This window comes from Chanodichthys erythropterus, chromosome 11 (assembly GCF_024489055.1).
Source record: "Chanodichthys erythropterus isolate Z2021 chromosome 11, ASM2448905v1, whole genome shotgun sequence".
NCBI lineage: Eukaryota > Metazoa > Chordata > Actinopteri > Cypriniformes > Xenocyprididae > Chanodichthys > Chanodichthys erythropterus.
In genome coordinates, this window is record NC_090231.1 from 18,613,372 (window position 1) to 18,640,992 (window position 27,621).

The 27,621-nt window shown below is 36.3% G+C and overlaps 2 protein-coding genes and 1 long non-coding RNA gene across 4 annotated transcripts in view; 1 reads left to right on the forward strand and 2 right to left on the reverse strand.

Moving 5' to 3' along the window:
• Positions 1-1,500: 1,500 nt before the first annotated feature.
• myzap (myocardial zonula adherens protein) lies at positions 1,501-15,518 on the reverse strand. Of its 2 annotated transcripts, none has more exons than XM_067401938.1 (14): positions 15,008-15,518; positions 14,125-14,199; positions 9,177-9,272; positions 7,545-7,703; positions 7,310-7,402; positions 6,815-6,928; positions 6,416-6,568; positions 5,311-5,436; positions 4,794-4,922; positions 4,618-4,712; positions 3,389-3,494; positions 3,196-3,279; positions 2,754-2,815; positions 1,501-2,664 (listed from the first exon to the last, which is right to left on the reverse strand). In XM_067401938.1, the coding sequence occupies exons 1-14, from the start codon at positions 15,074-15,076 to the stop codon at positions 2,316-2,318; spliced, it is 1,710 nt and encodes a 569-aa protein (XP_067258039.1). In that variant the 5' UTR covers positions 15,077-15,518; the 3' UTR covers positions 1,501-2,315. The 2 variants fall into 2 exon arrangements, with proteins under 2 accessions (XP_067258039.1, XP_067258038.1); XM_067401937.1 differs by having other exon boundaries at positions 2,754-2,860.
• LOC137031196 (uncharacterized) lies at positions 11,879-26,105 on the forward strand. Its single transcript, XR_010896508.1, has 3 exons — positions 11,879-12,802; positions 12,921-13,103; positions 25,980-26,105. It is a non-coding gene; the product is annotated as an uncharacterized lncRNA (long non-coding RNA).
• cgnl1 (cingulin-like 1) overlaps positions 24,913-27,621 on the reverse strand; it is a 33,216-nt gene continuing 30,507 nt past the window's right edge. The window contains exon 19 of the mRNA XM_067401936.1: positions 24,913-26,149. Within this exon, the coding sequence (XP_067258037.1) occupies positions 25,996-26,149 (154 nt within the window). The 3' untranslated portion in view covers positions 24,913-25,995. The remainder of the gene's footprint in view (positions 26,150-27,621) is intronic.

The window sequence follows — 27,621 nt, forward strand, 5'->3', positions numbered from 1 at the left end:
GATAGGTTGGCGAACGTTCTAAGGTGTGTCATTTTCAGCAAAGAATATACACTAACAAGAAGCGACACTCAATAGAAAGTTCCATTGGAGCACCGGCGCCCAGCAGCAGCCCTGCGTTTCCGCCATTGTGGGGTGAAAGCGAGTCGGCAGTCCGTTGGTTTCTATGGCAACATCAGCTGCTTTGTTAAAACAAAACATACATTAAAGCTAAAATCCAACCTGAATGACGATAATACAGAATAAAATACTATCACTAGTGATCATCAAATCCTTTTAACAGTTTATTTTACATACTTTTTGTTCTTCCACTTTTTCACAAAACCTTTGCTCTTTAGAAACCCAGTAAGTTTGGGTTAAAATTCTTTAAAAAAATCTAGTATTAGCATTATAAACACTGAATTAATACCAACATATGAAATTAAATTAAGGACATGCATCAGAAAAATTGGGAATGTTGGACAATAACAGTTTGATTTTGCAGTGTTGATAATGTCCGTTAAAGCAAAAGTGCCCAAAAGTGAGAATTATGGGATAACGGACACAGCAATGCATCATGTATTATAAGATCATTATGTTTGTAGCGTGATCCATTAAAACATACAATTGTTTATGAATATTTCAACTGAATATTTTCAACTGAATATTTCAATTCAGACCTAGTGGAGTAATACTATTATTATTCCACTAGGTCTGATCTATACTGTTCATTGCAAACATGATGATCTTAAAATGTATTAATTATTAATTTACAATTAATAAATGTAAAAAGTTGCATAAAATGGGAATGCTCAATAAAGTAGGTTAACTACGTTACCTCAGATGGATGAAGGTTGGATTCAACAGCTGGTAAAATAAAACATATAAGACAATACAAAATGTACTGCAGGAGCCATACAATTTACTGGTGACTTAATTAAAAAAAACTGTTCTATTGTGCTTCTGATTTGGCAGTGAAATTCACCGATTTGGGGTGCGTAAGATGTGAAGGATTCTATGGTCCAGTTGGTATTTTCACCCCATCATGGCGGCCGCGCTACCGGAGCATCTAGTGGCTGTTACCAAAAAAGTATCAGTATGCTCTTTGTTTTCAGGGAAACGCACAGCTAAAGTAGTTCCAGGCAGATATTGACCGCATTGCATGTCGATATCACTTCGCCAAATGTTATTTCAGTTATTTCAAAGGTACAACAGCAAAAGAAACAAAACCCACGACTCTGACCAAGCAAATAAATACAGTAAACAATACCTACAGCACCATGAAATCTGCCCCAATACATTCATGTTAATAATTCTATTCTAATACTATTATTATTATTAGTGTGCTGTTCAGTAAGCTTTTTTGTTTTTCAAATTCCACTCAGTAAAGCCTGAGACATAAGAAAGAGACTTAACATGCAAGAACATGCTCAGCTGACCATTATAAAGGAAGATTTTAACAGCGATTTCTCACAGATCAGGCCTATAACCTTAGTTTAAAAAAAGTCCAGTGAGAGGGAGGTTTAAACATTTTATTTATTGAACAATATACCCAGTTCTGTGTAAATATAGTGCTCAGTCAGTGAAAAATATTTAATACCAAAGTTTTGTACGACAGGTAAAGACTCAAATGTACATTATAAAACTTCATTTGCACACATCATAAATCATGATGTGATTTTGGCAACTGAAGCGAGTCTTCAGAAAAGTGCATTAACACATTAACGCTGTGAACAATCCACAGAGCCCTGTTTGCTCTCAGCAATCTTCACTCTGTGTTTGGGTAATGTCTAGAACAACGGGGATCTATAACCAACACATTTTTTTTAAACTGGCATTCCAAATAAGTTTAGTTGAGCTGTTAACGGTGAATAAGCTGGAGTCTGCTCCAGGTGGAAAGTGCAAAAGAGTATGAGGCCCCTGATGTCCACAACTCTCTTTGTACAAACAAATGGATCCATTAAACATGTTAATACACACTGAAGTGAAAAAAACATCTATTATAGCTCAAGTGTTGAGTTTTGATCACAGCTGATTATACAAAGACCCTATTATTGAGTTTTTATATATATAACAAGATGATATCTGGGTAATACACTTTAGAAAATAATCCAAACAAAAATGGGCTCAGAAAAATGGAAATATAAATAGATAACTGTAAAATATAAAGGGCTATCACATAAAATCACCAGATATTTGGTAAACAAGGCAAAATAGAGTGCATCACTAAAATAAGTTATTCACAGATCTTTTGGTTATTTACATATATACGTTACATGAGCAGTAACAAAACAAAAATACTTCATGTTCCATCAGCCTCCATTTCAGTAGAATTTCATTCAATCAATGCTCATCTTCGAGCTCATCTCCATCAGCTTCATAAAAGGAGTGTAGATCTGTGACGGGCTGGTTCTCGCTCTAGGACTGGTGGCAGAGGACAGTTCTGGGGCTGTTGGAGATTCGGACGTCCCATCTTCATTGCTTGTCTGAACGTAACTTGAAGATAGAGGTGCAGTTTGTGTGGTACTGGTCGTAGTTTCTTGTGTATGTACTACATTGGACCGCAGCATTGTGGTGTACTGGCCAGGAGTGTATTTAAGTAGACTATTGCTCAGTCTGCTAGAAGATCTCGGGGTTGATAAGACAGGGCTGGGTTGGACAGGAGCGACATACGGCAGCTCCTCGGATCTATGAAATCAGGGAGAGCATGTGGGTAAAGACGTGGCCTCGAAAGCAGTTTTAATTTTCTTATGGCAAGGTGAACTTGTGCTCATTACCTAACAGGCAGGTCACAGCCAACTCCAATATCCCTGGTGACTACTTTAGTCTCAGATGCTCTCTGTACAGACATAAAATACTTCAACTTGTCTTCTAACTCATTATTCTAGGAAAAGAAGCAAAGCACAGGACAGAGTCAGACAAGAGGCAATAGGAAATTAAGTAGAGAATTGATTTCACAGATATATAAAGATGACACAGGAAAAAGACTGATTCAAATGAGATGTATGAGAAATTTGAATGACAACCAAAGAGACTCAAAGAGTCCAGCTGAAAGAATAGCAATGGTTTCTGGAATAATCATATTCATCATGCTTATTCCAACCAATCTGCGGTTTCTAGATTGGTAAATGCGAGGGACAGGCAAAAAATAAATAAATAAATAAATAAATAAATAAATAAAAAAATCACAATTTGCTGCATGGAAAACGTTGCATTTACCTCACACTCCACAATGGCAATCCTGTCCAGCAGCTCAGCGATGAACATATCCTTCTGTGCAACTTTTGCTCTCAAGGTTTCAACCTGCAGAATTGTTGGTTTGTTTGTTTTATAACTAAAACAATAATGGTGTCATGATGTTTGGTTTTAGTTTATTTTATGTACATGGAAGAAAGCCTTTGTAAATCCTCACCTCCTCTATCATGGCCTTGACCTTCCTCTGTTGAGAGAACACCATGTCGTTGAGGTGCTTTATTCTCTCTCGCAGTTCTGCCGCTTCCCCTTTCAGCTGCTCGGACCTGGCAGGGAACACGTGGCTTATGAGAGATATAATATATGCAATACAAAAACTCAAATAAAATTATACCATTAGAATTACTAGTAGCATTTTTTTTTCTCTGAGAGAGCAAAATTAAGACAATTTTTGACTAATTAATTAACATAACTAACATAAAAAATTGTAATCAATACATTTTCACACTGAGTCCCCAACATAAAGATTTTAAATGATATTTTAAATATTTTTTTAATATCATAATTTAACTAAGTACATGCGTGTGATACTGACGCAGGAGCCGGCCAATACTGAGCCACATTCAGACATAAACACTAAAGCTCTGCAACGAAAATAACGTAGTAGTATGACAAGGGACAGACGAATTTGTTGAATAAAGTCATTCATTTTTTGGGGGTTTTTGCGCAAAAGAAATTTTCGCCACTTCATAACATTAAGGTTGATCCACTGTAGTGATGATGACGGTTTTAACAATGTTTTTAATACCTTTCTGGACCTCAAAAGGTGCAATGTCGTTGCTGCCAATGCGTGGATCAGATACCCTTGGATTTCATCAAAAATATCTTAATTTGTATTCTGAAGATGAACGAAGTCTTATGGGTTGGGGACAACATGAGGGTGAGTAATTAATGACAGAAATTTCATTTTTTGGTGAACTAACCCTTTAATAACAGTATAATTGAAGACCTTGTTTATTAAAAATTACAGATCATTAAAAATATTTTATAAACTTTTAATTTAAGTGAATCTTAAACAAGTCACATAAACCCATTATAATAAATGTCGTATTTAGCTGTGCCTTTTATAAAGTGTGTTTGGTGGTGTTTCTGTCTCTGTCAATACTCCTATCAGTTATCAAGGATGTAGGAAAAAGACATTAGCATAGCTCCTTTAGATGCTGCATGAATTGGTTTAACTATTTAATGCATTAAAAAGCAAATATTAATTGCAGAAATGAATGCATTCTTTTTCCCAGGCCTACTTGATATATAATTATCATTATAGTTATGGTATCTTGTTGTTATAGATCTTAGTCTGTCCACTGAAACCATTCCGAATTAAGAAAACATGACATCACCACTCTTCTCAGCTGCAAACTCATTATAAGTATACATTAGATGTCTTACTGTTTGGCCACAGCTTTGTCTGCATGGTCAGTTTGGTCCAAACCACGCAAGCGTTGCTCACATTCAACAAGTTTTTTCGTCAGGTCACCCTTCTCCTGTTATAAAGAGAGAAGTGTTGTATAAATAGTTTCCTTCAGGGGTAACAGGCAAAGACTGAGCTAACTGATATTATTTACCTGAGCCATACAGTTTAGTAGCCTTTCCACCTCTGTAATTCTTTGGTCCCTTTCAGCAATCTTTGCCTCAGCTATCTGAGCATTCCTCTCTGCCTCCTCAAGTCTCCTCATGTAGTCATCAAGCTGTGCCTGTGGACATACAGGTCATACATTTTACACTCAGAATGACAGTTACTTATTTGCCTCCGTCCATCAGTCAGTTACCATCATCCGCTCTGAAATCTTCTCTATCGTCACTAGGTGGCACCCTTACTTAGAAAAAACAAATGGACATTTTTCTCTCCTCCCTGGTGAATAACTACAGATGTTTCCTGTTATGAGATTGGAATCCTCATGCACTGCTAGTGAAGTTTAATACAAAAGTAGCCTTTTTACAATGAGTCTGTCGATAAGTCTTTAAAAAGTCACACATATAAACTGATGCATTTTTCACATTATCATGCAGTGCAGTTCTTGCTAAAACTAGTTGGACAGTAAGGCATTGTGAGAGTGTCTGTTTGTTTGGTTATATCTGTACCTGCAATGCCTCGATCTCATCTCTGTACTGCCTCTGCTGTTCCTGCAGCTGTTCCTCATATTCCCTCTGTAGCTTAGCACTCAATTCTTTCAGCGCTTGAGTCTTTGCCTCTTGAGAAGTCTCCACCTACACACCCACACACACAAAAACTATTTAGTTGTCAAACAGCATGGATACTAACTTGTAAAAAAGTGACATTAAGCATTAAAAAAAAAATCTGATGCTCATGTTTTCAATGAAGCACAAGAGATTCTCTTTGAATCATGCTGTAGAACATTATCATCAAGTTTTACAAACACTTGTTGAGCCATTAAAACAAAATGGACATTTTTTCATCTACCCTTTTCATTCCTCTCAAATTATTCCTTTTTTTAAAACTATATTTTTAATTTGAACCTATACACTTCATAAAACAGAGTACAATTTTACTTTTTGACATTATATGAAATACATCATGCAGAAAATGAAAACATCCAAGTACAATGGATAACACAAAGACCCCACTGTATATACAGTATGTAAAAGTGTATATCTAAGATTTCTGAACCATTTTAAATAATCTTTTAGCAGTGAGGTTAACATAAACGGTCCGGTAGTATGACACATTAATTTTGGTGTTTTAACTACACTGTAAAAAAAAATGAACTTATGTTTTTACATTAACTCATCAAAATCATTTAAGAAATTTAAACTTTTTATACAAGATTTATCTCGATATTTAAATCAGTTTAATATATATAACAGTTAAAATAGGTGGATTTTTTTTTTTTTTACAGTTTACTATTATTCCATGTACAAGGTTTAAAAACTGTATATGCAATAATTACAAAAATGATAATCTGGAAAATCTTTTGAAGAGTTTTTGATAAAATATGGCATGTCACCGCTTGTCATGTCAACATTATCTCCTGCAGTATTTATTCCTGTTGTAATTTGTGCTCAAGATTGCATACTAGCCAGTAGGTGTTCTCAATAATCTATTATGTAATGTTTCACTAACAAAAGAGAGGCAAAGTCCATGGTATTATGATGCTCATACCATTAAGGGTCTGCCTGACAATAATAGCATTGTATAATAGCTGTTTGTGTGTGCTTGCAAGTGTACCTGATGTTTGAGAGAGTGGTTTTCAGCCTGTGCTGCTGCTAGTTGTCTCTCTGTTTCCTTGAGTTTCTCTTCTGTCTTCTCCAACGAGCTGCGCAGAGATCTCATCTCATCCCTGTTCCCCACACGGTTTTGACAGCTTTCCAACACTGATTTCTAAAACAGCCATCATCAACAAAAGCAGCAGCAGCAACTCATAAGCATTATAACAAACATATGGATGGATAAAAAGGTAGATTCTAAAAGCATGCATTTCTGCTGGCAGCAAAGTTTTTTTCTAATGTGACACTGAAATTTAAATGTTGAACAGTCTAAGCAGTTTGACTACAAAAACAACGTCAAGAGCTTTCTCTGAACAGAACAAGCCTTTGTCAAATGGCAATGACCACATTGATCGTGTACCTGCAGATCAATGTTTGCTGATATAAGGGAGCTGTTCATCTGGTCAAAGCTGTCCATAGCTGCCCTTCTCGTCCTCACCTCTGACTCTAGGAAACGCTTATGAGAGTTGGCCGCCTGTACAAACACAGTCAGCACATTGAGAACTTGTCATACCACTATAAAATGTATTTAAGTCTGAAAGAGCAAGGCTTTGTGGTAGATAATATTCCTGGGTATTATTACACAGCTCTCTGGAATACTGTTTGGTTAATCGTGACATCAGGTAACTGAAATAAGGCCCTAGCTCTCTCAAATCACGACTAACCGCTTAAGACTGGAATACACAACTTTTGAAACTGATTTTATGACACTAGTCATCAAGCACTTGCTGAAGTTGTTTAGAAAACAAACTTATGCACTGTAAAATCAGGGAGATTGTATCACTCTAAAGGGGTTTATTTTATTGGTACATTATAATCCTTTCCTTAATCCCTTGTCATGTTGCATTTTGCTCACCTTTAATTCCTGAGATAATTTTTGCACTGATTGTTGCATCCCTCCAAACTGGCCATACATCCGCTCTCTGACTTTTTCCAAAGAGTCACGTACCTTTGAGAACAGAAGGATGGTTTTGAGTAGAATAAATACATTATCTGCTTGAATGTACATTCCTGAAGAATATCAAGTATCTGCTAATAACTAGTTAACCTTACAGTTAGCTAGGTACCAGAAGAAAAGTCACTGTGCTTACCTCTCTGATGTACTTCATTTCATCCCTCAGGTGACTGACAGACCACTCTCGTGCTATCACTTCCTGTTGGTGGTTGGTGCCTGTGCTGTGCACCACACCATAAACTCTGGGCCCGTGCTGAGCGAGCTGTTCCCTACCGATGCCATTGGTCACAAGGTGCTGGGGGAACAGGACCACAGGGGTCAGATTTCAGCTTGTGGATGTTTAAAAAGAGAGAGTGTCTCTGATGTGTTTACAGGCGTGAAGACCAATGTCATCGCTGTGTATCTGAGTGTATGTATGACTACTGGGGCATCCTGGTTAACAAATTAGAGCGAGACTTTGGCTGTTATGGGTATATATTTGTGATATTTAAGCATTGCTGCTGAGTGTTCACTATAAGAGGTTGGGATGCAGACAGTCAGAATAGTCCTAGGTGAGGGTGTCGTATTTCTGCATGCTAGTCCGAAAGAATTAAAAACCCAAGTCCTTTTTTTTAACTGCAGTTTCACCAGTAATATGAAAAGGAACTGAAACTTGGAAGGCTGTTGTGTTAACATTATCCAGTGAAAGTACATAGAGAAAACATTTCTTTCATGACAGTGACAAGGGAAAGGAAAATGCATAATAGCAAACCCTTGGGCAAACTACAATTGAGAAGCTCTCGCTAAAGCGCAAAGTGCTAGCAATCAATGACCTTGCATTTCATTCTGAATCTGGGTTCTGGGAACTTTTCAGACTGGGTCTTTATGTCTCTAAGATTTAGTGTCTAAAGGAGTCATATTTCATGTTTTGCATGCCTTAAGAAAGCTCCTTTTGTGATATGTTTAATAAGTGAACAAGCATTTTACTGTGCAAAGAAAGCCCTGAAGCCATATTGTACAGATACACTTCAGCTCATGCTTGCTTCGCAAACAATAACGCACCAAACTCAAATATCTTTTGGGAAACTAGCACCTGTGTTTTGAACTCCATCACCATCATAGATAAAATTACTCACATTATATTATCAGGTGGTACAAAGACATTCAAACATATGTAGCAAACATATGTAGCTTATTGTGTTTGAAAAGCACATTTATTTACTGGATCCAGTGGGAAAATACTGTATCTATACTTTTCAAATGTTTGGGGTTGGTAAGAGTTTTCAAAAGACAATTATTATGATCACTAAGGCTGCATTTATTTGAACAAAATTACAATAAAAACAGAAATATTGGGAAATATGACTACAATTTAAAATGTCTGTTTTCTAATATATTTTCAAATGTAATTTATTCCTGTAATGACAAAGCTACATTTTCAGCATCATTACTCCAGTCTTCAGTGTCACATGATCTTTCAGAAATCATTCTAATAAACAGTTGTGCTTTTTAAAAAAAATTTTTTTGTGGAAAATGTGAATCTTTTTTTCAGGATTCTTTTATGAATGTTCAAAAGAACATTAAAAAAAAAAAACATTATTTTTTTACTGTCACTTTTGATCAACTGAATGTGTCCTTGTTGAATAAAAGTAAAAATATTACTGACCCCAAGTGTCTGAACAACTTATGATGATCATCGATTAAAATACTAAAAAAAATCATATGATTAGTCTTTACATAAGTGTGGTTAATAGACATTTGGGTTTGTTTGTGTTTGAAGCTGTCTTACCTTGTCTTCTTGCTGAGGTGATTCTCTCCCAGGCGGTCTTTCTCTCTGCATGAGCCCATTTTTCTTCTTCCAGGAACCATTGACCAGTTTCTCCCCCTGCGATGTAACACATTGTATCTTTATATGTTTTATCAAATGTTTTAGATATATTGTTGCTTGGGTCTATATTTAACAAACCAATATTGTGTTCACACCCAGACAGCAACATAGTGTCGGCCCAGATCCGACCCACATCTGGTCCGCGTGTAACCCACATGTACCAGATGTGGGCCGGATCTGGGCCACCCTATGTTGCTGTCTGGATGTTGAGGAAAAGGCCTTATCAGAGGTCATCACAGGTTTTTGTGCGAAGGCTCTGTCTTCTGGTTTATAAGAAACAATTTTCTATCGTTTACATGGTGCTATTTTCACATTGTATTGAGATGAAACAACACTAATGAATTCCAGCTGTAATCACACTCTCAGGGTGTGGTGTTCCCCTTGCTTTTTTTCAGGACATATTTTCTTAGAACTGTAATCTCATTCATGTCATGGCCACACCTCCTCACAGCTCCTCTCCAAAACAAAGCACATAGCTTCAGCCTCCTCACTGACAGAGACTGAATTCTGTTTCAATTTTAAGGGCGAACATGAGAACTTCTTCATTAGCAAAAAGGATAAGATGTTGAGAATGCAGGATTAATGTTTTCCTTCTGATTCTGACTGAAGGGGAGAGATGTGTGGGAGTGCATGGAGATAAGATAAAATAATGATGCCAGTGTTGTTCATGGCTTTCTGCACAGGACTTCATAGAAAAAACACAAGCCCATGAGAGTAAATATGAGATACTCCGAGACGGGAGAGAAATTTAAAGGATTAGTTCAAGATGTTTATGTCTTTCTTTCTTCAGTCGAAAAGAAATTAAGTTTTTTTGAGGAAAGCATTCCAGGATTTTTCTCCATATAGTGGACATCAATGGCTACCAACGGGTTGAAATTGCAGTTTAAGTGCAGCTTCAAAGGATCCCATCCGAGGAATAAGGGTCTTATCTAGCAAAACAATCTTTCATTTTCTAAAACAAATAAAAATTACATACTTTTTAACCACAAATGCTCGACTTTCACTAGCTCTGCGATGCGCCACGCATTACTCAACCACATTGGAAAGGTCATGTGTGACGTATACCGAGCAACTGTTTACAAAGCGAACATGCAAAGACTAAGACAAACAGGTAAAACAATGATGTCGAATGATTTTGAAGTTTGACAAAATTAGATTTCGCTACATAAGACCCTTCTTCCTCAGCTGGGATTGTGTAGAGCCCTTTGAAGCTGCAATGAAACTGCAATTTGGACCTTCAACCCATTGAAGTCCACTATATGGAGAAAAATCCTGGAATATTTTCCTCAAAAACCATTTCTTTTCGACTGAAGAAAGAAAGACATAAACATCTTGGATGACATGAGGGGTTAGGAAATTATCAGGAAATTTTAATTCTGAAGTGAACTAATGCTTTAAATAGTTGAACACAGAACCTCCTATTTTTGGCCTTATATATAGTGGTATGAGTTATGTGTAAATATCTTTGTGAATCATTTGATGGATTTAATAAAGTCTAATAAATTTAACAGAGGAATTCATCTTTTGAGGTGGCCATCATGATACAGTGCAGCCTCGATAGCCTTAGTCCTTTCATAAAATGATTACTTCATAAAGTATTAAAGGGATTGTTCTCCTAAAAATTACAACTGTCATCAATTATTCATCCTCATGTTGTTCCAAACCCATAGACTTTCATTCATCTTTAAAACACAAATTAATCAAACCAGAGAGATTTCTGTCTCATTAAAAATATACTCCATTAAAACTCTGATGCTTCAAAAAGATCATAAAATTGTAAGAAAAAAAAAAAATCACAAAGGCATCGGAAAATAAAGACATTTGTGATTTAAAGTCTTATGGATTTGGAATTACATAAGGGTGAGTAAATAAAACAGAATTTCAATTTTTGAGTGAACTGATCCATCTAAATTTAATAATAAAACACTAGAAAATAGTGTAAACAATCCACGAATAATTTAACATTTCACAGAGATATTTCTACTAAAAGCATCTAAAAATATAATGGCAGACAACACTAACAAATTTCCGTTTCATTAAACTGTCATGCTCTTTTTGACAACATTTCTGAGCAGAATATTAATATTAATACTAATATAGTCATTTATATCTGCCATCTTAGCCTGTGTTTTCCCTGTTTCATATTCTGTTTTGCTCACGTAATCTTAATGATTGAACTGAACACTATTCACTGAGGTCTATTGTTGTTGTATAACGAAGTGCTGGAGGGTGTAAACTCAAGTCTAGCCTCTGTGTTTCACACTGTATCTGTTTGCATGCAGTGGGTGGTGTTGGTGTACAGCTACCCATGTTGTCATTCTTTGTTGTTTAGCTAACTGTTTTTATGAGTAATACTGGTCCTGGATCAGTGTAAATTTCAGGCTTTTCTGTAATCCAACAGCTGTAACTCGGGCAATCCAGGCCACAGCTAAACAGGTATCCAATGGAGGATAGGATTACCACACACACCCATCTTAATTTTGCAGTGGATTCTTGTCTTGGTTCTTTGTTACAGCAGTAATAGAATATCTCACTTAAATTAAATGTCCTCTTGTCTTTATACTTAACTATCCCGATTCCTGACTGTCCTCTTCCTTCTCCTCATTTAGTCTTTTTTTGACCTTGTTTCACTTTGGTACAGTTATGTCATCAATTATGTTGTAAAGGATTACATTTAGAAAGGCTTTATATTGAAAGTCAATGGCAAAATCCGGATGTAAAACCTGACCTCACCCAGATACTACCTATAACTGGTTAATATTAACATAAAGGCTAAATAAAAGTTTAATATTCTTCAATATTTTGACAATGAAAGCACCTTGAAAGCTCATCTTTATGAATAAAAGTGCAGTCACACTAGCAAAATGGCAAAAAAAGTAGCTTTATGTTGGCCGCCGTGACCAACTTGAACACAATGCAAAATCTGCGTGGGGAAATCTTTTGCCCTCACTTGAAATTTGTAATTGCCAAATTCCCATACAAACTAGCCATTGGCAACCCATCAGGCAGGCCTGGGTTTTGTGTATTGATGCTGCTCACAACACAAATGCCACAGCTGGCCCTTCCCATGAGACAGACACTGATAAGACCATAAACAGGTTTGGGTTGGCTTAGCTCCTGGATTTCTATTTCTCATGAGTGTCTGGCTAACGAAAGTGCTTGATGTTCCCAAAGCAGCTCCTATCAGAGACCAAACAGGGCGGATATCAGTTGAACTTCAAGGACTAAGAGCTGCAGGGAGCAAGTTCCAGGCCAAGGTACAGATAAAAACTCTCGTACATGCAGACACACCTCTCTTGACTTCTTCCTCAGTACACCACTGTCTGTAGAAGGCTTACAGCACGTACTGTCAAATGCACATTTTAATTTGTCACACACCTGTATCTGTAAACAAGCTCAAAATTAACTTCACCTCCCTTGGTAAATAGGTGTTTCAATTTCATAAGCTTTGTTTCATGTGACTCTGAACTTTGGGAGCAGCTCAAGGACATTTATAAGCCTAACTTGTTTCTAAACATATTAGCTTGGTAAGTAAAGTGTCGTTTACTTATGAAATCTTTGCATGTAGTTCCAAGAATGGGAGTAAGTGGCAAATTGTTTGTGGATTCTCATGTTTGTGTGCATATCTCCATGTGTTTTTATCAGTATAGGTATGTGGCGTGCTACTGACAAGGCAGTATGGATCTGTGACGCACAAAGGAAATGATGAGCCCAGAGAAAGGACACAGTCTCTGATTTATCTCTCTGAAACACTGACCCCACATTCACAGACAAAACAATGTTGAAAATTTCCCCTCTCTGAAATTCAATCTGTCACAACCTTAAAAGGTAAGCCTAAAGGTAAATCCTTTACACCATAATTATTTTCTATTCACTTTTTGTCCCCTTTTTGTCAATCGTCTTTTTCTATATTTATCCAATATATCTTATATATATTTTTGTTAAGATTTATGCTTACCAAGGCAGCATTTGATCAAAAATACTGTAAAAAACAGTAATATTGTGAAATATAAATACAATTTAAAATAACTGTTTTTTTTGTTTGTTTTTTTTAAAATATATTTTAAAATGTAATTTATTGCTGTGATGGCAAAGCTGAATTTTCAGTATCATTACTCCAGTTTTCAGTGTCACATGATCTTTCAGAAATCATTCTAATATGCTGATTTGCCACTCAAAAAAAAAAAAAAACATTTATTGATATTATGTTGAAAGCATGAAACATTTTTTAGATTTCTTTGATAAATAGACAGTCAAAAGAATATAATTCAAAAGAAATCTTTTGTAACAATTTAAGTCTTTACTGTCACTTTTGATCAATTTAATGTATCCTTGCTGAATAAAAGTATTAATTTCTTTCAAAAAAATCCTACTGATCACAAACTTTTGAAAGGTAGTGTATATTAATTTTTCATAGTACATGTCTACAGTTGTAGTTGCTTTGATTGTATTCCTTACTTTGTATATAATGTGAAAAACACAAAATAAAATGTAAAAAAAAAAGTTTAATATTTTAAAATTATTAAGAATATCATGCAAATGAAAGACAATGTTTTATACAACTTGCCTTCAGGGACTATTATGGGACCATAGACCCCCGAGCTATAAACCCTAGATCTAGACTATCTCCAACTGATGTGTCATAATCTGAAGAAATCAGTCATTTATGTTATCTTGTTGAGCTTATTTTACTATCAGGCCATCATGCCATTTGTGGGGCTATGCAAACAGACTGAAGATGTCAAAGTCAGTGAAAAGAGGAAGTGTTTTATTATGACGTAAAGAGAAAACTAGCGCCAATCTGTCTGGCTGCAAGAAGTTTACTGAAAGATGCTGAAATGATACTTACAGAGTTGGCAGTTTCATTCTGAGTTTTAGCACTGTCCTCAGGCCGGAGGGTTAATCTGAGACGTCTGATTCTCCTCTGGTGGACATTCGTCACAGATACACAGACAAACACACAGCAGGACGCAAAAAATGGACAGACAAACAAACAATGATTAGTCACAATCTGGGTTTAATTATGCAGCCAATCTGATGACTGTTATCTCAAGATTAAACACACAGCAATTTCACTGAAACCAAAACAAAAACTTCAAGTCAAAGATAACGCTTATCTGATACGACAAATGTCACGCATGAAAAAGAAAAAAAAACAGGCTGCTCTAAGATTGATAGAATAACAATACTGTAATAAAATCTAACTGTCCTTATAGATGCTTCAATGGTTAACCACTTCAGATGTGGCCGTCTATTCGATTCAAATCAATAATTACTACAGTCAAAAATGTGGTTCTCAGCGGTTTGATGCCCTCTCCACTGGTTAGCACCATCTGAGAGGGTGTCAGTTGATTAGCTGTAAGAATGTCTCTGAATGGCAGCTGACCGCAGCAACAGCGGCTGAGCGCCAGGCCCTGATAAAATAAACATGACAGGGCCCTGCCTCCCAGGACGGTGGCTCTTATTACAGGCCCCTCTCTGAACAACACAAGGCTGCCTCACATACGTCAACAGTGAACGATTAGCCTGGATATGGACGAGCCTTTAGGGCACAGTCCAGAGCATGAGAGAGGAAGAGTGAGGGACACAGAGGACTGAGAATGAACAAAACACAGACAAACATAAACACCTCATTGAGAATCAGTTATAGTCAAACATTCACAAGGAAACAAAGTTCAAAAGAACAAGAAAACGTGAGTGAGCTGTATGTACTATTCATTACAGTTTCCTACCTCATTAAGGTCTGGTATCTCTGTAGTGGTTGTGGTCCTAATGGCACCGGCCATGCCATTTTGCAGCATATCTCCTTTTCACTGTCCAAGTCACACATCCACACAACAAACACTAGCAACGTCTGCACCCACCACTGCAGGCGACACACCAAAAGAGGATAAACGTGGTGTGTGCGTGTGTGTGAAAGAGAGGAAGAATGGAAAAAGTTCCCTTCAACAGCTTTGCCAGAATTCCTTCCCCCGGATGAGAACAGAGAGAGTGAGAGAGGAGAATCAGGGGGAAAAAGAGGCTCAGTATTCCAATGTGCAGAGGTCAGTAGAAACACAGCCCTCCAGTGTGCAGACAACTCCAGAGTGACAGCGTCCCATACAGACTCCTCCTGACTGAGAGAGAGAGAGAGAGAGAGAGAGAGAGAGAGAGCGAGAGAGAGAGAGAGCTGTCAGTCTTTCAGTATCTGAGCTTGCTACGTAAGCCTTGTTTCCCATCAGACCCGTCGAGCCACATTTCACCTGTATGCGTTCTCCAGCTCCCACCTACAGTACCTGTAGCCAGCTGCTTTCATAGGGTGGGGTTAATAGCACTGGGGTGGAGTCCTCTCCATTTCTACACGGGATGGTGTCACACCTTAGTCGGGTTACACCACTTTTAATTGTAGTTTGTCTTGTGTTATTATACTTAGAATGATAGTGATGGATTTTAATTGAATTTAATAATTGGATCATAACAGTGAGAAATGGAAGCAAAACGAAAAAAAAAAGCATTGTATAATTGAAATAATGTGGTATTATTTTGATTCATGAAGTCACAACTAACATTTTTAAAGTAATAGGTAACACAAAAATGAAAATTGACTATCCTCATGTCATTCCAAACCTGACTTTCTTTGTCTGTGGAACATATTTTGAGAAATGTCTTCTTTTTATTTTTGTCCAGTGTACAGTGGAAGTCATTCATCACCAACATTGTTCAAAATTTCTACTCTTGTTTCTTGCAGGAGAAAAAAAAGTCATACGGGTTTGCAGGTGAGTCTAGTAGGTACATTTGGTTCGAAACTTACTTTGCGACCGTAAAAAGTATGTTCAATATAGTATAAATATGGGTAGTGTGACTGAAATTCATACTACTACATGGACCATGTTGTCATGTGACCTACCAGCAACAGTTGTGTCGCTTCATTACCATTTACAACTCCTCTCCTGTGGCATGAGATTGTAAAGTGTTCATCATATGCTCACTTCAGAATCCTGCCGTAAATAGTACTTTTCACCTACTGTTTTATAAATACTATGAAAACTACTCTTCTCGCATTGTTTTTTACACCTACTGTATAGTAAGGAAGCTGGCATTTTCTGATGTGGGGAAAATGTTCATTTTTGGGTGAACCTTTTAATTTTTTTAAATTCTTTTCTAATATTGTCCAGACACCAATTGATGGCACAGACTAACAAACTGCCCTGCAGACGCCTTGAACTTTGCTTGACGAAATCTTTAATCTGTGTGATTTTGTTTGCTTAACATATTTCAAAGTGCGCAAGTTGTAGGTCAATCATTAATTTAGGAAGCAGATAGTCTACTACATGACCCAGTGTAATCATTAACCCTCCATATTTGTGAGATTCACCCCTTGGAAAACACATACAGGCTGTAAATCTCATGTTTAATGGGTTTTCTTCAGACCTTGACTCAGTTTAATCTTCATCACAGGGATAATTGGGTAATTTTAGTGCCAATCAGCCTTTTGAATATGGTAAAGGTCTTGACTATCTAGAAATCCACAAGCAAGACGATCAGATCAAGCTGCATGTGAAAGGTCAGAGAGATTATGTTTCATGCCTTTCATGATGGGAAAATAGGATCCCTGTTGGAGTGGTATCCTTCTGGAGAAGGTTTGCTAGTCCCATTCGGTCCTATAATGCTCAATAAGGCACTGAAAAGGTATAATTATACAACCATTCAGCATTGTGTTCATCACTGTTTCTGTGAGTGAACTCTGCCTACATTTTTGTGCTGGTGTTTTTATGACTCGAACACTGAATGGAATGAATGTATGAATGAACATATATATATAAACTAAGCAAAAAACAAACAAAAAAAAAACATCCCTTTTTTCAGGATATACTGTATTTTAAAGATAATTTTTGAAAGTGTTTAAACAATGTTTTTTTATGTTTGATCAATGAACCGTAAACAATTATTGCACATGCACCTGTGGAAAAGTCCTTAAGACACTAAGACCTTTCTACTGACTGTGGGGGAAAAAAAAAAAAAAAAAAAAAACAGAAGAAAGATGCCCAGGTTCCCTGATCACCTGTGTGAATGCCTTTAGCTATTCTGCAGGAGGTATGAGGACCTCAGGTGTGAACAGAGCAATAAACTACAATGTTTTTAATGTAAGACACCTGAGACAGTGCTACAGGGAGGCAGGGAGGACAGCTTATCATCCTTGCAATGCCAAACCACATATAAGTATATATTCCTCCCAGAGATGGTCAAGAACTTGGAAGTCCCTTGGTGGAAAAGTGAAGTAACATCTCACAGCAATAGCTGGTAAATCTGCTGCAGTCTATGAACATGAGATGCAATTTAGGACTTAAAGGTGTCCTAGAACTTTTTTTTAAATATGTAATATAAGTCTAAGGTGTGCCCTGAATGTGTCTGTGAAGTTTCGGCTCAAAATACCCCATCGATTTTTTTTTATTAATTTTTTTTAACTGCCTATTTTGGGGCATCATTAGAAATGAGCCGATTCAGGGTGTGTGGCCCTTTAAATCCCATGCTCCACGCCCCAAGAGCTCGCACTTGTCTTAAACAATATAAAAAAAAGTTCAAACAGCTAATATAACCCTCAAAATAGATCTTTACAAAGTGTTCGTCATGCAGCATGTCTAATCGCGTAAGTACAGTGTTTATTTTGATGTTTACATTGATTCTGAATGCTCCGTGGCTAACGGCTAATGCTATACTGTTGGAGAGATTTATAAAGAATGAAGTTGTGTTTATGCATTATACAGACTGCAAGTGAAGAGTTAATTTGCAAAAACCGATAAACGCCATTTTTTAAAAAAAGAACTAAGTGCTGAGCATTATTCTCCATATATAGCACGTTCTGTACCCTAAATCCATTTTGTCAGAAAAGCTGGTTTTGTCCACTGTCAGCCATCGCAAGTTCACGTTTTATGCACCGATTCAGGCTGCGGCCCCTTTAAATCGTGCGCTAATATGTAGGGGGATCGATTATGCTGTTCTCATGCCAACAATTTCTGTGTATGGCTACAGGCGGTAGGCCCATATTTGTCTTTATTTGAAATAATATTTTGTGGTTTGGATCCCTGAAATCATTTTTTTTTATTATTATTATTATTTAGTCATTTAGCAGAAAATCATGTTCACTCACATGAAATGACTCCAGTCATATTAGGAGACAAATGTTGGGTTATTTTACTGAGTTGGGCTACATTAAATGCGTCGTGTGAGCCTCTTGTTGAGATGACATGACCTGCAGAATAATGTGTGCCTAATATGTAGGAGGATGGATTATGCTGTTCTCACACCTGAACGTGTTTGTTTGTTGGACTTGGATATAAGTTTAAAATCATCTTCACTCACATGAAATGACTCCAGTCGTATTAGGAGATAAACGCTGGGTTATTTAACAAAGTTGGGCCACGCTGAATGCGTCGTGGGGTCCTGACCAGCTATCACCGCCCTATTATCGGACACTTTCGCTCATTAAATAAATTCATTATTTCGGACAGTGTGTGAGCGAATTTCTCGAATGGTATTAGTAACGTTACCTGAAAACAATTGGGGAGTCGACTCCGAAAGCCATGCGTGTTCGACTTGAAGCGAAGCGGCACAGCGGTGTATGACTTCAAAGTACCGCGAGAGCGATTCGAAAGGAGCCTTCTGCTCTCCAATCGCTCTCATCGATTCTTTTGTTATAACGACTATATCTGAAAAGAATGATGATTGGCTAAACCAGTGAATTTGCGTTCCTACCTGAGATGGCAAACCATGTGGGTGGGTGGGACACTCTGTTTAGTCCAGATTAACTGCTGTGATGCTTTGCTGACAAATTGTTCCTGGCTTCATGGATATTCAAGATGTCTCTACTTCTTATTGGACAATGAAATATATTTTTTTCTTGACCCAGCTGTTTCTTGTGACAACCCCTTTTAAAGTCAGCATGAAACAAACTTTCTGATAGTTTTTTTCTTCCCTGTTGTGACAATACTGCAATATTCCTTAAAGGGATAGTTCACCCAAAAATGAAAATTTGATGACTTTGGTGACATTGGTGACTTCTTCTGTTTCATCAGTAGAACACAAATGATGATTTTTAACTGCAACCATTGCAGACTGTCAGTCATATAATGCGAGTGGATGGGAACTTGGATCAATAAGAGTCGAAAAACCTTGCATAGACAAATCCAAATTAAACCCTGCGGCTCGTGACGACACATTGATGTCCTAAGACACAAAATGATCGGTTTGTGCGAGAATACCTCTAATACACACTAAGTCCAACTGCGTTCAGGTTACTCATTGAAGTATAAGCGCGAGACATCACTGCCGTTGTCAGAGTGCGATCAGACCTCACTAACCGAGTGCTGAACGCAGCGGGACATAGTGGTGTTTAAGAGGTAAAAATTATATAAATACTGTTCGTTTTCTCACAGAAACTGATCGTTTTGTGTCTTAGGACATCAATGTGTCGTCACGAGCCGCAGGGTTTAATTTGGATTTGTCTATACAAGGTTTTTCGACTCTTATTGATTGTGTTCCCATTCACTCGCATTATATGACTGACAGACAGCAACGGTTGCAGTTAAAAATCATCATTTGTGTTCTACTGAAGAAACAAAGTCACCTACATCTTGAATGCACTGGGGGTAAGCAGATAAACATCAAATTTTCATTTTTGGGTGAACTATCCCTTTAAAATAAAATTGTCCATTTTGATTTCATGGTGACTTTTACAGTAGGCTGGATGTAGTGTGATAAGTTAACTGTAGTCTTGTATGACCGATCTTGAACTGATTAAAAATAAAAGGAATCACACGTCAATCTAAAAACGTGAATAAAAAACTAAATTAACCACCCTGACAACCTTTTTTTTTGTGCAATACTGCTCGATTTATATAGTATATGCTTGAAAACTAGGTGTCAGTCTAAGTCTATAAGTCCAAGAAAAATCAACACAATATAAACAAATTACTGGTTACAAATTATTTAATTTACTATTTATGTTTTATTTTGATACAGCAATAATTTGTCAGGCATGTTTAAGATTTAGACCACTGAATGCTTTACTATCCGCAGGCTTGTAAACAGTGCTCATGTAGGTACTACTAAAGCACACCTGCATAAAATTGAATGGCTTTACAGTAACTGCATCAATTATGCGAAGGAACTATTGATGTTTTTAAAGAACAACACATTAGACCATTTTACTGGCTGTGGAGCTTCTCCACATTAATGTTAAAACAGGATGTAGCATATGTCAGATGAATTCTCTCTCAGTCTGATCTGAAGATAAAACACAGCTGCTTTGTCTTCCTTATGTGACATATTATTCAAGTTCAAATCCATCATTACTCAGTCACAACACATTAAACACTGTTACATCCATCCATCCAGCTCACCTCACCTACAGTTATGCCTGACTGCACCCAGTTAACAAGGAAAAGAAAAAGTGAGCTAGGAGCCTACATACAGCTCCCTCATAGTGTTATTTCTGTATTGTCACCTTTCTTACCTGGTCTTACTAGACGGGCTGGATTCTCTGAGGTGCAGATCAGGCACATTTCTGAGATGAGATGAGATGAGGAGTGACAACAGGAAAAGGAAGAAAAACAGAGAGTGGGAAAAAGAGATGACTAGATAAACTGGCAGAAATACAGTCTGCAAATAAACTGTTTGTTTGTAGAGGTTATGTACAGAGAAGGGGAGTGGACTTACTTATTACAGAAACGTTTACATTTTTAAGGCTTCTTATTCAGAGAGACAAAGTCAATCAACAAATATACTGACAAATAAAAGGCATGACATTTAACCATAGAAAGAGGTCTAAATCTGTATAGGAGTAATTCTGTTCTGTTCTGTTGAGGCTGATTCCAACACTTTGGTTTGGCGGGTGAGCTGTAAGTTGGTACAATTCAATTTTGCCATACTTTTTTTTTTTTTTTTTTGCAGTTCAACACAAATGGCAAATCCTGCCTGTAATAATGGCAAAATGCTTTGCCTTATTATAGTGTTCCTGTGGGTTTTAACATGGACTGTGAACAGCACATGGTTGGCTGAGCTGTATTAGTAGCTAAACATAGTCATGGATGTTATGTAATGCGGCATTAAATTCACTTTCAAACCCACATTATATATATATATATATATATTAAAAAAGTAAACTAAAAACAACACATCTCAGAAGGCACCTGAAAGATCTCCATGGTGTTATAAGCAACAACATGTATTGTTTAGCCAGCACTGGCGTCTTGGAATAATTGCCTTGTTGTCATTTGCCATGACCTGTACAGCAGTTTCACCTGCGGCTGACAGGTGAGTCATTACAGCAGATTGACTGTCTAACAACATCATACTCTGTGATGATGTCCACACAGGAGACAAAGACTAAGCTCTGAGAACTGGTTATTTGACATTTATAAGTAACACTTAGGAAAATGTTGTCTGTGACTGTAGTGTTTTAGATGAACACCCACTTGTGTTTTTTGTCACAGCAGATGTTTTTTTTGAGTCTGCCTACACAAAGTCAGTTTGACAAACACTACTGTTGGGATCAGTACGTTTTTTTTTAAAGGAATTTAATACTTTTATTCAGCTATGATGCATTAAAATGATCAAAAGTTAGAGTAAAGACATTCATCGTGTTACAAAAGATTTCTATTTCAAATCAATGCTGCTCTTTTGGATATCAAAGTATCAAAAGAATTCTGAAAAAATATATCACGGTTTCCACAAACATTTTAAGGAGCACAACTGTATTAAATTTTTCAGCAAATCAGTATATTAGAATGATTTCTGAAGGATCTTGTGACACTGAAGACTGGAGTAAACTACGTTTTAAAATATATTCAAATTTTAATTTTAAATTGGAGTAATATTTTCATAATATTGTAAAATATTCTTAAAGACTATTATTATATAAAACCATACCATCATACCAACTCCAAACGATTGAACGGTAGTGTACTTACCATTTTTACTGTGTATTTTACTACTCTCAACAGTTTAAAATCAACTAAGAATTTATGGATTTCCTTAAAATTAACTGGATTATTGGGTTTAATTAACCAGCATGAAGTCCAGAGTATCTCAAGGGCATTTAAGGGTATAAAACAAAAGTTATAAAGGATAATGGCATTAGATAAACTCACATCAAATGCAATGAAACAAACAAGTCTCCCAGAAAAAGCCAAGATCTCTTACAGAAGCGCAGATATAGCAAAACGTGTTGGTATACAAATACAGAAGTAATAAAATAGTTCAAGAAGACTGCATTAAAGACAAATAAGAATGAATGTGGTGAAAACATGATAGTGAGGGGAAAATGGAAAACCACAGAAACAACATAAATGGCAAGAGAAAATCCTGTGCCCTGTTAACTCTCTCTTTGTGACTCTCAAGACTTTCAATAAAGAAAAGGACATCCCCCAGAATGAGAAAACAGTGATGTGAATAGATGAGTTTAAAATATAAAACGAGCTCTGGCAGCCAAACAACTTCCTGTTCTCATTCAGACTGGTGATGGTCCAGCCCCTAATAGAGCCTGTCTGTTAGGGGTCACTGCACCATTAGGATTCATTAGTCTGCTCATCATAAAATTTCACTCCCGCTACAGGAACAAACATGCCCCAGATGACTGTTCAATCAAGCATCACTAATCCTGTTTATCTCAAGTCTATTTATTAGTAATGTTTGATATAGTATGCATACAATTGAAATAGCTCATTCTTAGGGTAAAGTTTCTTATGATTTCAGTTCTGAAATCATATTTCCTTTTTCCCCTCTCAATAACTATTATTATTGAAAAAAAAAAAAACACAGAATCAGAAAATTAATTGTGTTTAAATTAATTAATTGAATACATCAATGCTCATTTTATAGCAGCATTGCCTTAATTATAGCATAAATTCCAGAAGAAGGTCTTTTTATATTATGTTCGACAGCTTCAAGTTAAGATGTTTGAAAACCACTATTCAAATCCTAGTAAACTTATATATGCATACCTTTTCTTTATGTTTGGTGCACAATTGACACAAATGATATATAAAATTGTGTGGCTTGCTGAGGAGACATTACTTTTCAAAGACACTTTACCTTTTAAAACATCCCTCACAACACAGAACTGTGGCAGTGAGATTCCTGAAAAAGCACAATTGACTTTTTTTTGTATAATTTTAAAAGGTGTACATCTGCTTGTGAAACTATCATGAAATGTTCATGAAAGCTATGTAAGTATGTATTTTGGAAGGTTTTCTGACTACCAGATGGTGTCATTATAATCTGTTTGTTTGTTTGTTTGTTGGAGTCAGTTCCTGAATTATACTGTGATTAATGGCCAGTAGCTGAGGTCATAGTCTGGGCAGCAGGGTTGTAAATTTTTAATTCAATGCCAAAAGAACAAGAGATATTACATAGTTACAGTATTTACAACATTAGCTGCTAGAAAAAAAAATAAAAAAAAATCAGTTACATAAATTTGAGTGCTTTGAAAACATTAGGCTACATGTTTTAGCACTTTTTTTTGTTTTGTTTATTCCGAAAGATAATAAGTCCTAATTCAATTTATACGATTTAGTTAATAAAAATTGCTTCGGTACTGTGTTGACATTGTTTACATTTTTCAAACCTGCAGTACCTCTAACTAAACGGAAGAGGGCAGTAGAGAGCTGTAAATCACCAAAACTCAACGTTCAAAAAGTAAATTGTTTCTAAAATTCCTGACCTAAAATAATTTACCACAGATATAATTGTATAATAATAATAGTTTACCAAAGAACCCGTTTTTATTACCAAAGCACTGTATGTATGTGTGTGTGTGTGTGTGTGTGTGTGTGTGTGTGTGTGTGTGTGTGTGTGTGTGTGTGTGTGTGTGTGTGTGTGTATTTGTTTGTGTGAGGAGTGGGCTTGGAATGTCAGGAATGGATCTTCACTGTACAGCCCCACCCTGACGAGTCTTGGTTTTTCCAAGAATCTCTGCTCGTTAGACTAAGATGCTCCTCTCACATTCAGGAGGTTAGATTGTTTTGTGCTGCAACAGTACAGATCAGACCTAAAGACAATAGCCTAGTAGATTTGTTGAGGGGCTCAGGCCTCTTCTCTGGTGCTCAGCTGAGACATTCAAAGACATTGACAGCACAGCAGCACACATATGCAGTCCTCTCTCAACACTGGGGGAGGCATTTCTCTTTTTCTCAGCTCTTCTAGAAGAACTATAAAAGTTTGTTTTCTCTGGCTCAAGACACAAGTGGACCAAGATCTAGACTTGAGCAGTGGTTCTTCTCAACTTATTGACTCCAAGGATCCCTTTTCTCAATATTTCAGGGCCTGCCAATCTATACTGATAATTACCTGTGGTACTTCTGCTGTAATAAATATATTTATTTTTTAGTGTTTACACTTTAAGATTGTAAAATAAATAACTACATTATTTTAAATAATTTTAAGACTTATTGGTACACCTTTGAAGTTTGCAGAGGCCCATGGTTGAGAACGTCTGGACTAGAGGAATGACAAAATACGCAATGGACAGAAATTCATTTTATACACATTAATGACACTCTTGATGGTGATTTACTTCCATTATATTTTAAACAATACGCCCTGTACACAAATGGACAAATAAGACAAGCAAGGAATGTAAAACAAACACCGAGCATCATGGGAATAACTGTGGAGTTTATTTGTTTTTTTTAAAATGTAGATGTTTACAAAGAGGTAGAAGCAGGATTCATTTTTCAACCTTAAAAAAGATGCACTAATGTCTAATAATAGTGCTTTTTGTTCCATTAAACAACATTTAAGCACCAGACACACAAAGAGTTCACTTCAACATACAGTGCAAATCATCACAGTGTTCTCCAAAGGGTGATTGTCAGAACAGTAATATACAATGTTTGCATAAGGAAGGACATCTCTTCCACCTCTCAAACAACAGGCACACAGATGCTTTCACATTTGAGCAGGTACATGGCAGCATCCCATTAGTGGCATAAAGGTTTAGTGAAACCAGTTCTAAATGATTTCTATAATACAACAGGCTCATACGATTTGATTCATAACACTGTTTTGTGTTTCAGAAAGCAATGATAACTCCTGGAAACATAATGTTTCAGCACAATGTAACATTTCAGGTGTACGGATTGGTGCAGCCAGTTGCAACAGAGCACCTCTGCACATTTTCAAGGCGCTTATGTCTGGAATATTGTTGAAAATGAATTGAAAATTTACAGAAGTGAAAGCAGCTTCATATGAATAGAAAAATAACATATCTGAATGTTCATTAAAAAACAAACAAACAAAAAACTGTTGGCCATAACTGTATGTTTTTATGTATAAAAAGTCCCTCATACATACTTCCCTTACTATGTATTGTATGAATTTCCTTGAAAAAGATCCATCAGTCCTTCACATTCCGGATAGTTAAATAACAAATGGCATTTCTGCATCATTAAAAGGCTGTTTATGTCAGTGTATTCAGTGGAACTGTGAAGATGTTTAACAGTAAAAAAAAAAAAAAAAAAAAAAACTTGAGAAACATTGTATTTAACGCAGATATACAGTGCTATACAACTTCCAATAGGGTTGAACACATAAAAGATTACTTGTACAAAAATCTAGCAAAAATATATAATCATGGGGAAAAGGGATTGGGCTCATGGTTACATGAAATTGTGGCAAATAGTTTATAACAAATATATATTTCCATCTTTCTTTATATGTCCTTCCCAGGTTTTCAATCGTGTTTTCACCGAGAGAAATTGGAGATGAAGGCAGGACTGCTGGAGCGCTTGTAGCCAGATGAAGAGCTGAAGTATGTCTCGCCATCAGTGCTGATATCATCATCGTCGTCATCATCATCATCATCGGCGTTCAGGACTGGTGCAGAGTTGTTCTTACGCCTTGTGGGTTAACACAAATGGCCATTTTTAGTTAGTCTAAAGGACGCAAGTATAATTTTCTATGTATTAAAGTATCTTATTATGCTTTTTTACATGTTCAACTTTTCTTTAGTGTGAAATGCTGCTGTTTGAGCATGAAAATGGTCTGGAAAGTTACAAAGCACAAAGTATGCACCAAAGGGAGTGATTCTCTATATCAGTAAGCACAGTTTCTGAACTCCCTGAAATGCCTCGATTGTAGTCTTGCGTTTTTTCCAGGAACGTACACATCGTAATTCAACATAATTCCAACATACAACGTAATTCCGCACAAGGAATATGGAAAAAAGGAGCAAGGCCTGGTTGAGTCGTGTTAGTAGTGTGTTGAAACTCACGGTTATTTGTAAGGGGATATTGTGATATTAGTCCGACGTCCAATGTTAAACAGACTACAATTGGCTTTCATTATGTGGTTGCTCTGTATTTAATCCTTCAAATATTCTATAATACATTGGCCACATTCACACAAGAGCAGAATACGGATGTCAGTCCTGTATTTGTGTCCTTAACCCTCTGGCGCTGTTCGTTTGGGGTCAACACTCGTGCTGTTCGGGGTCTTTGGAGACCCCAGGCAGCAAAATGTAATTTTGTAACAAAATAAGTATTTTTTTTAACAAATGTAATTTTACTCAGTTTATTAATGTTTTTACTCAACATTTGTGCAATTTTTGGAGAATTTATGATATTTTTTAAAATTTATATAAATAAATTAAAAAATATTTTATTTGTTATACAAAAGCAGCTTTTTATGTAAAATTCACTTTATAAAAGACCCACATTTCTTACTTTCATTCATAGGGATAACATGGATAATTTGACATGGTTTAGTGTAAGATTTTTGCCCATCTTTTGGAAAATGCACTTTTAAAAATAAAAAATGATCACTTTATCCAGTAGACAGCTGCAGAGGTCCACTATTTGCTATGTGCTATTTGACTAACTAAAATACATCTTTTCACAAGTTTTTTTGCAGTTGGATTTATATCTACATATTATAAAATCACACTTATAACAAAAAAAAAATTCTTTTCGTCAAAGTTTAGCATTTTTTTGTACTGAAAATAAAATCAGTTATATTACATATTAAGTACAAATACATGACATGAACATCAAAATGCAATGAACTGAACAGCAATAACAAATTAGCAAATAAAGCACATGGATTCTATGTGTGTGTGTGTGTGTGTGTGCATGTGCGTGTGAGCATGATCATTTTGCATTGTGGAGGTTGCATCGTTTCTGATTTCGAGGATGAATTTTGTCCATTTTCTAAGCGGGATCTCTGGAGACATCATGTAATGTAACATTATTGAAAAACTGATTTTCTTCAGTACAAAAAAATTTTATTGTTATAATTGTGATTTCATAATATTTAGATATGAATCCAACTGAAAAAAACTTGTGAAAGATGCCTTTTAGTTAGTCAAATAGCA